Genomic DNA, 15,825 nt, shown 5'->3' on the forward strand with positions numbered 1-15,825 from the left:
TGAACAGTTTTATTAGGCAGTCAGAAATAAGATGTCACAATGAATGGCTCTATAGGTACAGTAAAACATGAAAAATGAAAAGAGATACTCATAGGAATAAATATTAACATTTTGTAGAGATTAAACTGATTTAAATGATATTTACTTAATATCAGTTATTTAACTAATAATTTTATCAAATAGAAATCCCATTCAATAAAAATGAAAATGTAAAATTCAAGGGAAGCCTAAATCTGGAAATTCATAAACATAAGAGGCAAGTGATAGTTTATTAAATAATATGCCAACGGCAATGACCTGGCTTTTAAAATTACAGTCTTAACTAAGAACATCTTCCAAAATAAAGGCAAAGTTCATGAATAGCTGTAGACAAAAAGCATATCTAGATTAACATGGAATACTTAGTGGACCACAGGAGAAGAGAACAGATGGACATCTCTGCAATACAGGATGCCTACGGTGCCATACTGCATTACAAGTCCATTAAACATCTGTGCCCAACTATGTAGGGTATATTCCTTTTTTGTCCATCCTTGTTGAAAATACTTTTAAAAATGGACAAAAAAATGTAAGCTGTGGCTCAAAATTGTGTTTTTTTCTAGATTTTTGCATCCTTACCACTATATGTAAGAAAAAAAAATCAAAGACAGGATTCTATGCAGTATATTTTAATTTTAAAATGCTGGTTCATGAAAATGTGGCTTTAAAATGCATTTAAAATAGTCAGCCATTTACCATTTGCCCCTCATTTCAGCCCAAGTAGGAATATGTGAAAAATGTTGGATATTTTAGAAAGCATACCCGCTCCTTGTTTCATTACATACTTGGAATTTTCCAGCTACTCAACTCAGAAATCCTATTAGAAGTACCCAAGTTAGGAGGGAGTTTACAGGATTTAGAAGGTACTATAAATGATATTGCCAATCCACAAAGTTGTCTCAAAACTTTCCAGCACAAGCCTACTTAAAAAGCTTAATGCAAATCTCACTAGAGAAATAAGGCCGTCCAAAGTTGATTGCCTTAGAATAACTGCCATAAATTAGTGTCTAATGCTCCACCCAATGCAATTAACACAATCTGCTAGACTTCAGTTCCACTGATGCTTAAAAGGAGGGTAGACGGTAAGATAATGCAAACTCAAGTTACACCTTTGTGAAGAGGAGTAAGGTAAGTTCTTACTTAATTAACATTTCCTGAATACACCGATTTACTTCCCTGAGTGAAGGGCTTCTGAAAGCAAGTGGTCCCAAACAACTGGCTTACATTTTAGGTTCTATTGACTGAGTATTATTTGTGTTACAAACACAAAGAGATTACACCTGACCAATCTTCCAAAATGAAAGGTACCCTTTACATCAATTAGAGTCTAGGAGAGCAGAAACCACAGGCTATGAAAATAGAGAAAAATTAACGCAGGAAGTTGGTTACACAAACGAAGTCATCAAGAAGGAAGTGAGACAACTGGACATCAATGACACCAGGAAATAACTAACACTCCTAGGCTAGAGAGATGGAAGGAAGAAGCAGTGCTGAGTCCAGGGTGAGTCACACAGTGGACACTGGGATTATGACATACCTGTCCAGCGGGAATTGAAGTCACAAGAGAAATAGCTTCTGTCAGCAATATAACTAGAGGCAAACAGAAGCAGAGAAATGCCCTGGTTTCTCCCTTTCTGAAATCTTCCATGTTTCGCAAACCCTGTGGAAGATAGCTGTCCCTGAAGCCTAGAAACTGTGCCCTGCAGCGTTAGCCCTCATTCAGTACAGAAGCAAGCAAGAGAAGAGTGTAAAATGCATCTGAGGGCAAACAAGTTCAAGACCAGTATACCTTTTCAATAAAATTCATATTGTAAATGTGACGATCTTATAAGTTCACTCAGTCAAGCCAATTTTTTGTTATTATGCCAACAGGCTCTAAGATTTCAACTGAATATTAATATTTCTAGATCATCTTTTCAGATTTTAAAATGAAAATCCCTAGAATATCAGTATCTATAACTAAAATTCTGCTAGGTAGGGCAAGAATTATTCAAATAGTTATAGCCAGATATATAAAAAATGTTCAACTGAGGGGACAAGAATTTTCGTAAAGTCTGTCTTTTAGTTTGTTTATAGCCTAATTTAGAATAATTTAAGAGATGCATTTTCTAAGAAAAATAAAATGGTCCTTAGAAAAATAAGGATGTCAGCCAACATTTAGTATACAGTATTTTAAATTATTGCTGTGTAACTGTCTCTAATGTGCTTTCTCCAAAGAACCTTTTTGTTATCCTTAAAGAGATGCTGGGTTTTTATTTATTTTTTAAAATATTTTTGTATTCTATACCTTGAGATTTAATTTATTTGAGAGAGAGAAAGAAAGAGAGAGAGAAAGCAAGCACGAGTGGGGAAGGGGCAGAGGGAGAGGATCTTAAGTAGGCTCCACATTCAGTGCAGAGCACCTTCAAGGGCTTGATCAAGATATGAGCAGAAATCAAGAGTTGGACACTTAACCCACTGAGCCATCCAAGCCCTAGCACACCTTGGATTTTTAATTATATGAACTAAATCCATACCTTTTTATTCATTAAAAAAATCAGTGTTGATACAAATTCTTTACTATAAGACACTATGATTAAGAATTATTAAAAGCCGGGGCGTCTAGGTGGCTCAGTGGGTTAAGTGTCCAACTTTGGCTCAGGTCATGATCTCACGATTCGTGAGTTCGAGCCCTGTGTCGAGCCCAGCTCGGTGCTGACAACTTGGAGCCTGAAGACTGCTTCCAGATTCTGTGTCTCCCTCTCTCTCTGCCCCTCCTCTGCTCATGCTCTGTCTCTGTCTCTCAAAAATAAATAAATCTTAAAAAAAAAAAAAAAGAATTATTAAAAGCCAATGCTAGGATAAAAAAATTAATATACTTTTTCATGTACAAAAGAGTAACTACCAACAACAGTGACCATCACTGACTCGAGTGAAATTTACTAATACATTAAATCTGCACATTTCAAAAGCTCCCTGAAATTCCTGCTAAAATATTGCTATAATTGTTACTGTTTATTCAAAATTTATACATAATTATAAATCAAAATGAATTCTTTTCAAAATTTTTAGATAAATTGATTTAGTGAAAATATATGTATCATATAATTTTTAAGTCTTAAAACCTCTCCAAATGGTTAGGAAATCTTTATCTATAAATACTAACTTGTCTTCATCAAATTGGCATATCAACAAGTCAAATCATCTGTTAAATACCATTAGTTTCACTTTATATACCTTTAAAAATAAACATTCTGTGCTTAACTTACAATTTCAAAAGCAAATTCTAAAGCTATATGACGTATCTTGATATTATTATCTTAATAATGCTAATAAGTTCTATTTTTTGTGATAAAGAACACTGATTACATGACCAGACATAAGAAAGCACATTCAGTATGACAGCAATAGTGGCAACATCCTGTTAATTTTGACGAAACAGCACGAGTAAGTTATTACTAGTCCTCAGAGGCTTTTTAGCAAACATATCACGTCGTTACAAATTTAGAAAGTAGAAAAACAATAATTCTTTATAATGATTTTACAAGTAAAGAAGCTAATTTTCTCTTTTTAAAAAGATTATGAATGGTCAGTAAACAAGTGCCGTATCAGAATAAACTACCATAAAAAGATTGTAGCTGTTTTTAAAATAATCCCACCACTCTGCCAGTTGTCAAACAGAATTTAATGCAGAAAAACTACTTCCTCCCTGTTTTCTTTTTTTTAAAACCAATAAAAGTAGTTTTTTCTGCAAACACTTACCATCCACTCAGATATAATAACATCCACTTTTTCTACAGGAAGGCAAACTTCTTCAATCTTTCCTTTAATTAGTATAACAGTATCTTCAAGTTTATTTAGTCTGAAAATTATCACAATGAATTAAATTAGTACATTAAATAGATTCAGAAAACTAGTCAAATTACATAATTTCTTGGCAACTATTCGTATTCAAACTTTGTTTCATATTCAAAGTTTGGTTATTCCCTGGGCATTAGAATTACTTTTGATCACTACATGAATGTCCAAGAATGTTTTTGATTAATATGGCAATACTCTGAACAAATATTTAAAACTATAGCCTGAAAGGAAATTTGAATTTTATCAAGAAGACATGTCAATAAAATTACTGTGTTTTTTTTAAGGGAGGGGAGGAGAGAGACGTATAAACCAGACGACAAAAGTATATTTTAAAGGCAAGGGGCGCCTGGGTGGCGCAGTCGGTTAAGCGTCCGACTTCAGCCAGGTCACGATCTCACGGTCCGTGAGTTTGAGTCCTGTGTCAGGCTCTGTGCTGACAGCTCATAACCTGGAGCCGTCTTCAGATTCTGTGTCTCCCTCTCTCTCTGCCCCTCCCCCATTCATGCTCTATCTCTCTCTGTCCCAAAAAAAAATAAATAAACGTTGAAAAATAAAATAAAATAAAATAAAGGCAAGTAGTGTGTCACAGTGGAGAAAGAACTAGGAGCCAAAAGCTCTTTCTCTGAACTCCAGATCCTCTAGTAATTGTCAGCTAAGTGGTCTTCACCAATTTTAGTATATGTGCTGCCGAAGCAAGCACTAAGCGATCTTCACCAAATTATATCATAATCTCCCTAAGCCTGTGTGCTCATGTGTAAAAGAGGATGATACTTGCTCTACTTCATAGCCTATTATGAGAATCAAGGATTTGTGAAAGCAGCACATACATCCTCAGCACATATTTTCTCAAAATATATGCTGCATAAAACCTGAATATCTACTACAATCTTAAATTATTTAACCTTGTCGAGTGATATTCATTAGGTATTTTTATATGCTCGATCTAAGACTAGCATATATTTTTCATCCTCCTTTTGCAATTTGAAATAAACAACAGAGTTAAGGAGATTATTTTAAAAAGCTAAAAGCAAACTACAAAGTTGTTATCTAGTTAAATAAATAAGCTCTCAATCCTCAGAGGATGTACATCTCAATTACAAAGGATTTTTTTCTGCTAACAAAGGATAGGGTCTTTCCTCAAACTCATTGACATATTTACATAAAATTAAATGCATTCATTTTAAGGGTAAATTTTGTTGAATTTTAAAACATAGATACTTGAACGATCACTATCATCAATATATAGAATATTTCTATCTCCTCAAAAATATTCATTAGCACCCCCTTCCCAGAAAATCATCCTGAAGAAGCAACCACTGATTTTCTTTCTTTCACTACATATTACATTTGTGTTTTGTAGAGTCTCATATAAATGGAATCATAGCAAATGTACCTTTCTATGTCTGGTTTCTTTCAATAAACATACTTCTTAGATTCATGCATACTTTTGTGTATATCAGTAGTTCATTCTTTATTGTTGCTAAGTAGTATTTCACTGCATGGATAAAACAATTTTGTTTATCCACACGTGGATGGAACTCTGGATTATTTCCAGCTTTGGGCTATAATGAATAATGCTACCATAAACATTGTGTACAAGTAAAATTGTTCCATCAAATGAAAGTGTCTATGTAGCTTTTAAAGAAACTGTCAATCTGTTTTACAAAGTACATATAAATTTTTAAATTCCACCAGCAATATATATGTACATTCTTACTGTGTCACATCCTTGTCAGCACTTAGTATTATTAAGCTTTTAGATTTTATCTGTGTGATGAGATCTCATGGTTACCAACTGCATTTTTCTAATGACCAAGCATTTTTTTCATGTGCTTATTGGCCATATTCCCACATCACCTGTTGTTCCAATTTTTTGCCCATTTAAAAAATTGGATCTGCTGTATTCTTATTATTTAATTTTAAGAGTTCTTGACATATTCTACATAAAAACTCTGTGAGATATATTCATAGTGAATAATTTCTAACATACTGTGGCTTTTTCATTTTTTTTAAAAAATTTTATGTTTTATTTTTGAGAGAGAGAGAGTGCGTGTGAGCGGGGGAGGGGCAGAGAGCGAGAGAGGAGTCAGAGGATCCGAAACAGGCTCCAGGCTCTGTGCTGTTAGCACAGAGCCCAATGGAGGCTCAAACTCATGAACGGGGAGATCATGACCTGAACCGAAGTTGGCGCTTAACTGACTGAGCCACCCAGACGCCCCAGGCTTTTTCATTTTTTAATGGCATATTTTGAAGAGCTTGTTTTTTATTTTGATGATGACCAATTAACCATTTTTTTTTCTTTTGTGGTTCATTTTTGCCTTCACCAAATCTTTTCACCTGTATTTTCTTTTAACATTTTTGTTTCCGTTTGAGTTAATTTTTCCATATGCTATCATTTTCATTTTTTCCCCATATCAATACCTATTGATATGGTGTTGGAAATCTCTCACAAGGGATAGTTTCAACTTTCTTGAAGAAAAAGTATCACTAACCCATAGGATTATTTTGGTATCCTTGTCAAAAATCAATTAACCATATATGGGTAGGTTTATTTCTGGACTTTCAATTCCGCCCCACCATTTAGATAAGCATCCTTATGCCAATAGAACACTTTCTTGATTACTATAGCTTTTCATTAAGTAATAAAATCTGACAGTGTACATCTTTCAACTTTATTCTTCCTTAAGAAAATTCTTTTGGCTATTCTGGGTCATTTGCGCTTCTATATAAATTTTAGCATCAGCTCTTGGTAATGTAATGTACTTTTCAGTGTTGATATCTTAGACATACTTTGTTAAATTTATCCCTACATGTTTGATGATTTTGGTTGTATTCTAAACAGCGTATATTTTTTAAGTTTCAATTTCTAGTTGCTTGTGGCTACTAATAAAAAGAAGTATAATTAATTTTCATGTTTTGACCTTAAATCCCATGACTGTGATAAAGGTTTTAGTTTTAGCAGTTTTAATGGATATTTTATAGATATCTTTAAAAAAAATATTTTACTCATTTCTTTTTATAGTTAACACAGTATTATATTAGTTTCAGGTGTGCAATATAGTGATTTATTTTATAGATTTCTTAGGACTTTACATGTACACGATCATGTCATCTGGAAGTAGTGACAGTTTTACTTCCTTCACATCTTTTATTTCCCTTTCTTGGTTTATTGCACTTATTAGATTCCCTAAGACAACAGTGAATAGAAGTGGTGGGAGTGGACATCCCTTGTTTTGCTTCCAATTATAGGGGGAAAACATTCATTAACTATTATTAAATATGACACTACTTATCTTTACCAGGTGAGAAAGCTCCCTTCTTTCCTAGTTTGCTGAGTTTTCCTTATGAATGATTTTCAAATTCTGACAAATAGTTTTTCTGCATCTATTAAGATGATTCTATAGTTTTCTTTTCTTTTCTGTTAATATGATAAATTATACTAATTTTCAAATATTATGCCTATCTTGCCTTTCTAGGATTAACTTCACTTGGTCATAGCTTATTATCCTATTTATATATTACTAGATTCCATTTGCTAATTTTTTTATTTAAAATATTTCCACCTCCTAGACTTACCATGGTGATTATTTTGTAATGTATATAAATGTCTAATGTGATTATTTTATAATGTATATAAATCACTAAGTTGTCCACCTGAAACTAATGTAATATTGTATATTAGCTTTTTCAATTAAAAAATGTTTCCATCTATGTTCAAACTGTCTGTGGTTTACTTTTCTTGGAAACTCTGTTCAGCTTTAGTATCACTGTGATGCCAGCCTTATAAAATATGTTGCAAAAGATTCTGTCCACTTCTAACAGTTTAGTATTACTTCTTCATTAAATGTTATGTTTGTTATTTGAGACTGGAGTTTAATTTGTGGGAAGGATTATAACTACCAACTCATTTTCTTTACTAGATCTAGAGATATTCAGAATTTCTAGTTTTTCTTTAATCAATTTTGATAACTTTCATTTTTCAGACAATTTCTCCATTTTAAACTGTCATATTTATTGGCATAAAGGTGTTCATAATATTCCTCTATTATTCTTTTTATCTATAGGATCTGTAGAGATTTCCCCTTCAATCCTAATATTGGTAATTTGTATCTTCCCTTTTCTTGTTAATTCTAGTTAAAAGTTTATCAATTCTTTTTTAAATTAACTTTATATTCATTAATTTTCTCTATTGTTTTGTACTGCACTGATTTCTGTTCTTTACCTTTTTTCTCAGGTACATTTAACTTTTCTTTTTCTCTACCATATCTTTTCAAAAATTTTAAGTTTTTTTTTATTTGAGAGAGAGAGAGACAGGGACAGCACAAGAGTGTGCATGAGCAGGGGAGAAAGGCAGAGGAAGAGAAAATCTTAAGCAGACTCCATGCTCAGTGCAGACCCTGACGCAGGGCTTGATCCCATAATCCTGGGATCATGACCTACGCTGAAATCAAGAGTCAGACACTCAACCGAGCCACCCAGGTGCTCCTCTACCATATCTTAAGATGGAAGCTTGGGTCATGGATTTTATTTATTTATATATTTTTAATGTTTATTATTTTTGAGAGAGAGAGAGAGAGAAGCAGGGAAGCGACAGGGAAAGAGGGAGACACAGAATCGGAAGCAGGTTCCAGGCTCTGAGCGGTCAGCACAGAGCCCCACGTGGGGCTCGAACTCACAGACCACTAGATCATGACCTGACCTGAAGTCGGCCAGTTAACAAACAGAGCCACCCAAGCAATGGGTCATGGATTTTAAATGTTTGTTTGTTTCCCAACATAAGCATTTAAAACCATAAGAGACTCTTAAAAACTGAGAATAAACTGAGGGTTGATGGGGGGGTGGGAGGGAGAGGAAAGTCAGTGATGGGCACTGAGGAGGGCACCTGTTGGGATGAGCACTGGGTGTTGTATGGAAACCAATTTGATAGTAAATTTCATATTAAAAAAAAAACTTTAGATTTCCTTCTGAGTATGGCATTAGATGTTTACCACAAATTTTGATACACTGTGCTTTTAGTTCAGTTCAAAATATTTTCTAAAATCTTTCCCTTGTTATTTCTTCTTTCAACCATGGGTTACTCAGAAGTATGTTATTTGCTGAATATTTTGGAATATACCAGATATCTTTGTTATGGATTTATAATTTAATTCCAGTAAGCTCAGAAGCTCTGTCTGTAAGGTTTAAATATTTTTCAACTTACTGAGACTTCTTTTATTGTCCTACAAGTAATCTATCTTGATGAATATTCTATGTACACTTAAAAAGTGCTATTTTTGGATAAAGTGTTATATAAATGTCAATTAGGTCTTCCATACTGCTATTAATTTTGTATCTAACTTGTTTTACCAATTATTGACAGAAAAGTATTGATATCTCCTAGCATGATTCTAAACTTGTCTACTTCCCCTTTAATTTCTGTTTTTGCTTCCTGTATTCTAAAGACTTTATTAGATGATTATAGGTTTAGTATTATTATATATTCTTGATTATTTGATTCCTTTCTAATTATGAAATATCCTTCTTTATTCCTGATAATGTTTCCTTTGTATGATATTTATATATTCACTTCAACTTTTTAAATGATTTTGTGTTTTCGTAACATATCTTTCTCCATTCTTTTACTTTCAGCCTATGGTATTTTTATATTTAGACTGGATTTTTTTTGAAGACAAAAAACAGATGGGTCTTACTTTTTATCTGGTCTAATGGTCTCTTTTAACTGGATTTTTAGAACAAGGATTGGAAAATTATGGCCTTTTTCTCTAGCCTATGACCATTTTTGTGTAGTCTGCGGGCTTAAGCACTGTAAAGAAAGAGGAAGCATCAGCAGCACAAGTGACAAAGACCACAGATGTCCCACAAAGTTTAAAATATTTACTATTTGGCCATTTACAGAAAAAGCAAGCCAACGCTTGCTTTAGAACACTACAGAGGGGCGCCTGGGTGGCTCAGTCAGTTAAGTGTCTGACTCTTGATTTCAGCTTGGGTCATGATCTCGTGGTCTCATGAGTTTGAGCCCCACATAGGCTCTGCACTGACAGCATGGAGCCTGCTTGAGATTCTCCCTTTTTCACTCCCCCTCCCCCACTGGCTCTCTCCCTCCCTCTCAAAATAAATAAACTTCAAGGAAAAAAAAAAACACTACAGAAGCATAGCTGGACAAAGAATAATGAGAGCATCTAGAATAGAATTAAATGAGGTTGCAGAAAGAGAAGAAATAAAAGGAACAGAAAAATATTTGAAGAGATAAAGGATGAGAATTTTCCAGAACTGATAAAAAGAATTAAGCCACAGGCAAATGCAAAGAATCTCCAGAAGACTATTTTTTTTAGATCCATATATTACATAATGTACAACTCCAAAAAATCAAACAAAGAAAAAACCTTCAACAAAGACAGATTACCTCCAATAAAATAACAATTACTGTGACAGGTGACTTCTTAATAACAAAAACAGACGCCAGAAGGCAATGAAATGATATTACCAATGAACTAGAGCAAAGGTGGGCAAACTTTTTATTAAACTGCCAAATAATAAATATTTTAGACTTGCAGACCATATGGTTTCTGCTGCAACTATTCAAATGCTATTGCTGGATGAGAACAGCCATAGACAATATGTAAACAAAAGGGTATGGCTGTGTCCTAACTTTATTTACAAAACAAATGGCTGGTCCATGGCTAAAGTTTATTGACTTCCATATTAGCGCATTATCACCACCAACCTAAGGTCTCCATACAGAGAAAAACACCTCCAAGACAGAGCAAAATACATTTTCTTTTTTTTTTTTTTTTTTTTTTAATTTTTTTTTTCAACGTTTTATTTATTTTTGGGACAGAGAGAGACAGAGCATGAACGGGGGAGGGACAGAGAGAGAGGGAGACACAGAATTGGAAACAGGCTCCAGGCTCTGAGCCATCAGCCCAGAGCCCGACGCGGGGCTCGAACTCCCGGACCGCGAGATCGTGACCTGGCTGAAGTCGGACGCCCAACCGACTGCGCCACCCAGGCGCCCCGCAAAATACATTTTCGAATGAACTAACATCATTGTTGTTTGGCTATGGCCATAAATGCACAATGAAAAAAATGTTAAAGAATTAGTTCAGGAAGAAGGAAAATGATCCAAGATAGTGAAATATGAAGGAATAAGAAAAGAGGACAGACATATATGGGTGAGCGAATACAAAGGATCAGACTGTGAAATCTAACTCACATGAACCCACAGATTTTATCCAAGGTCAAGCTTTACAAACAATTTTAAAAATAGGGGCAATTAAATGGTCCAGAGTAATCAGGGAGAAGTCTGGGACATTAAAGATAAAGGCAGCTGCTTAGGTCTTTCCTTCTCTATGTCAGGCATGTACTCTGTCACCCAGAGTAGACATGGTCTTTAAGTAAGAGGCTGCTCTCCATGTACCAGATCGCTCCCTACTTGTGAATCTCTTGATTGCTAATATCTTTGAAATTATTAATGAAGCTTAATACTGGGTAACACCCCTGGGTAATCAGGTTTGTGGGAGTCTGACTGGAAAATCTGTTAGCTCAGGGTGATGTTATTAGGAGGACTCTCATACAGATCCATGAATCACAAAGGCTTAGGGTACTTTTTAAAGCCAGAAAAAGGAGGGGACTAAAAAAAAAAAAAACCACAAAAAAACCAGGAGGATATAGTCCTGGGATGGTTACCTAGACATCTTTGGTCTGAAATGGGAAAACTTAAGACTCTGACAAACTGGCCACTAGCCTGACAGGGATCAGTAGGCAGAGGGGAAGATAGTGAAAACTTCTATTGTCTAGCTGTTACTAGCATGTTTGATAAATGCCAACCCTTTTAGGGAGGAGATAATGGCAAGAGAAAAAATATAAGAATAGTTTTTCCTCTCATTGGAAGGCCTTCTTGTGCTTATATGGCTACTCTGGGGAGATGAAATATCCACTAAGAAAGTAATGAACTTAAGGCTATAGGTTATCCCAAAGATACTATAGGTAGGTGGAGGTCAAGGTCAGAGAACGCCTGAGTGCTGAGAGTATTCTGTGAAAGAAATAGCGTATTTCTTGTCTGGTATTTCACAAACACATACGAGAAAAGCCTGGTGAATCATTATTGGCATGGACAATCAGAAGGATGCATCACTTATTTTACATACAACAGAGTATAATTACTTGGGTTGATGATAGATCTATCCCTATGTGGCAACAAACAGGTGCTACAACAGGCAACAAATAAACTGGGTGAAAACTGGTCTACAGCTGTGCTTACCTCCAAGAAGGTAACTGCTCTGCCCTCTTCCCAATGCACAGATAGTCCTCTAGAGCAGAAGGAATACTGTGAGTGCAAATAAACTTAGACTGGCTTTGCAAAAACAATATAATTGAATGCTATTGACAGAGATGATGATAGATGTGGGACTCAGTGACTCTTCATTCTTGACCATTTTATGTAACCTTGATACGTAATCAAGAGGGAGTATCTGATTACCTTATTTAATTACCAAGAATGGGACTGCCTGATGTTCTTGACATACAAAAGAAAGGGAGCATCAGTAAGAGAAAAAAAAAGATGGAAGAAACAAACACCAGCTCATTGAGAAAAGTAGTTTCAATGGCTTTTGAAAAACAGTGGAGGAATTAGATGAGGTCTTTATTGAGGAGTTATTAACAAACTTTGTAGAGGATGGTTCAAATCATGGTAGGGTTGTTAGGGTCTTTACAGGCTTATTCTTAGCAGAAATTATTCCAGAAAATGTTATAATGTTACAGATACAGAATGTTACAGAAATGTAAGGCAATGAGATAGTGACCAAGGTCAGAAGGTAGACTGGGGAAGAAGTTAAAACAGCTGACTCATGACTCATGCACAGTGTTTACTGGGGGATATTCATCCCCTGGGTGAATTTTCCATTAAAAGTGACTTAATGTCCTTGCATTTTCTGGGAGGCTAGAAATATTAACAATATACTTTGATATATTTTAATTTTTAATGTCTATTTTATGTTCCTTATAGAAATAAAATTGATTTTTATGTATTAATTGTGTATTCAGCACCTTGATTTTATTATTGGAATTATTTATAGTTTATTTCTGAAGTTCATATTTGCAAACATATTGTTAATGAGTAAGGATAGTTTTCTTTCTTCATTTCCAATTCTTATAGCTTTCTTTTTATTGCCTTGCTGTACTGGGATCTTCTTTACAGTATTAAATTGAAGCGGTGATGGCAGTTATCTCTGGCCTGTTCCTGAACTTAAAGCAAATGCTTTCAAAGCTTCATCAAGATATTGGCTGTAGATTTCTTTTTGTTTGTCTGTGTGTTTTGAGATACTATATATCATGTTAGAACATTCATTTTTGGCTCTAGTTTCCTAAGAATTTTAATACATTGATGTACTGAGTGGACATGGAATCTTATCAAACCTTTTTTTCTGCATCTGTTGAGATGATCTCAATAGATTGTTCTGGTTGATTTTCTTGTACTTAACCAACCTTGTATTCCTGGGATAAACTTTACCTTCCAATATATTGCTCAATTAGTTTTCTAACATTTTGATGAAGATTTTTGCATAAATGTTCATGAATGAGTAACCTGTAATTTTCTGTTCTATTGCCTCAGTAGAATTTTGGTATAAAGGTTATACTGCCCTCATATATGGGTGCTTGATTCCTGACAAAGATGAATGACACTGCAAAGTGGAAAGGAAAGAACAGTCTCTGTCATAAGCAAGACTGGGACAACCAAGTCATATGAAAAGATTATAAAAAAAAGAATAAACTGGATCCCTACTTCATGCCATATACTAAACAATGCCCAATACGATGCCTAAATGCAAAAAAACCCACAACTATAAAGCATTTACAACAGAATATAAAAGAATTATCTCCACTTGATCTTAGCCAAAAGGCCGAGAAGCGAATAAAAGAATATCTCAATAAGGTTTTGAAACCAACTCACAAATAGTGGCCTTAAACAAGAATGTTGCTACGTGAAAACTGAGAACATCAGTACCTCAAGACACTATGAAAGAGTAAAAAGGCAAGCAAGAAAGAAAGAAGACATCTACATTACATAAAACCTATAAATAAATAAAACTTTTAACTATATAAAGATCGCCTACAGATAAATTAGAAAAAGATCCAACTTAACAAAAATATGATAAAGATATAAACAGGTTATTTCACAGAAAAGGAAACTCCAAGGGCCAATATTCACATAAAAAGGTGCTCAGCCTCATTAATAATCACAGAAATGCAAATTTAAATTGCAATGAGGTGCTATAAGACCACCTGGAAAAATTTTTTTAAGGATAAGACAATGCCAACCAGAACTGTTATGTACAAAAAGTTCGTAACAGAATTATTCATAATAGACTGGAAAACCCAAAATATGTCCATCAAGAACAGATCAGATAAATTGTGATATATTCATTAGTGGCTTTCTTTACAATAATAAACATGAATGAACTACAGTTAGACATAACATGAATGAACACTAAAAATAATGTTGAGCAAAACAAGCTAGACAAAAAGAATGCCTGACATATCATTTCATTTATTTAAAAATCAAAGTTTAGTAAACTAAACTATCTTAAATGGATGGCCATATAAGTGGCTAAAGTGTAAAGCAAACAAAGTGATTACCATCAAAGTCAGGACAGGAGTAACATTAATCAGGATGGGCAGCATCTGACTAAAAAAGGGCAATACAGGTGGGTGGGATTCGAAAGTGAGGTAATATTCTATTTCTTATTATTTTGTGCATACTTATGCATATTATAACATTATTTATGGTTTATGAACTTTTAATATGTATGTTATATTTCACACAAAAGTAAAAGAAAAGGATGCTTACATCATATTTAGGTTTTATCAAAGAAATAATAAAATTCTTCTTGATAGAACTGCTGTAGTTGCTTACTATTTACTGAAATATTTATTAAGGCTCTAAGAATTACAAACACTTCAAAGGAAACAAAAAGTGAGCTTCTTAAAAGAGCAAAATGTTCCCATTGCCTAGAAATACCTTCGGAATGCTAACGCTGCTAACGCTGAAACAAGATGTGTTTTGTAAGAGGCCATCTGCTCAGGCTGTTTATTGTCTGCTACAAGTCATAATCCTACTTGCATCAGTAATTACTTGTTCAAATATAAATATAACAGGAAAGATTAAGATTTCAGGCAATACACACACACAAAAAGACAAAGGCCATAATTCCCAGTAATTCTGTATTAAACAGCTCAACACAGATATCATTCACACAGATAACCTCTTTCATGGGACTGTTCATCTTAATCACCACCTGATTTCCCATTCATGAAAAAAACTATACATTTTACTTACTTTTTCTCAAGTGGCTACTCACTAAACCTTTCTTCAGCAAAAAAGCATTCCAATGAATTCTATCTCTAGAATTACTTGCTCAAAAACTAGCATAGCTTTAATCTACAGAAATATAACATTGTAATAAAAAGGGTATTTTAAGTATGTCTCTTAACTAATCCAATAAGCACTGAAATCATCTATTTTTCTGAATGAAAATTTTGTTAGGAAATAAGACAGGAAAGTATAGGAAATAAGACAGGAATAAGACAGGAAAGTATAGTCTTTTCAGCTTTTTCTAGCTGAAAAGTAGCAATTTAACTTTTATTTCATGATATAGGAACATGAGCAAGATTAATTCTTAGACTGAGCATACAGAGATCAAAGACACAGTCGATACACTTAGGAACATGGTCTAAGGGAGACAGAACAGTAAACAGCATAGGGTACCACAGTAGCTTATATAAAAAGCCCTTAAGTGAGAGACATTTGAGTTTAACTAGGAAAAGAGAGAGCACCCATGAAAACGTATATGGGTATGGGGATAAGGAAGTGCATACATCTTTGTGTGCACAAACTGCCTCTGTGTGTGTGTGTGTGTGTGTGTGTGTGTGTGTGTGTGTGTGTGTGTG

The 15,825-nt window shown here is 34.2% G+C and overlaps 1 protein-coding gene across 1 annotated transcript in view; it reads right to left on the reverse strand.

Annotated features, from left to right (window-relative positions):
* PRMT3 (protein arginine methyltransferase 3) overlaps positions 1-15,825 on the reverse strand; it is a 146,587-nt gene that overhangs the window by 93,656 nt on the left and 37,106 nt on the right. Inside the window, exon 10 of the mRNA XM_040495627.1 lies at positions 3,781-3,880. Within this exon, the coding sequence (XP_040351561.1) occupies positions 3,781-3,880 (100 nt within the window). The remainder of the gene's footprint in view (positions 1-3,780; positions 3,881-15,825) is intronic.

Source organism: Herpailurus yagouaroundi, unplaced genomic scaffold, assembly GCF_014898765.1.
Source record: "Herpailurus yagouaroundi ecotype Mexico unplaced genomic scaffold, PumYag 187, whole genome shotgun sequence".
NCBI lineage: Eukaryota > Metazoa > Chordata > Mammalia > Carnivora > Felidae > Herpailurus > Herpailurus yagouaroundi.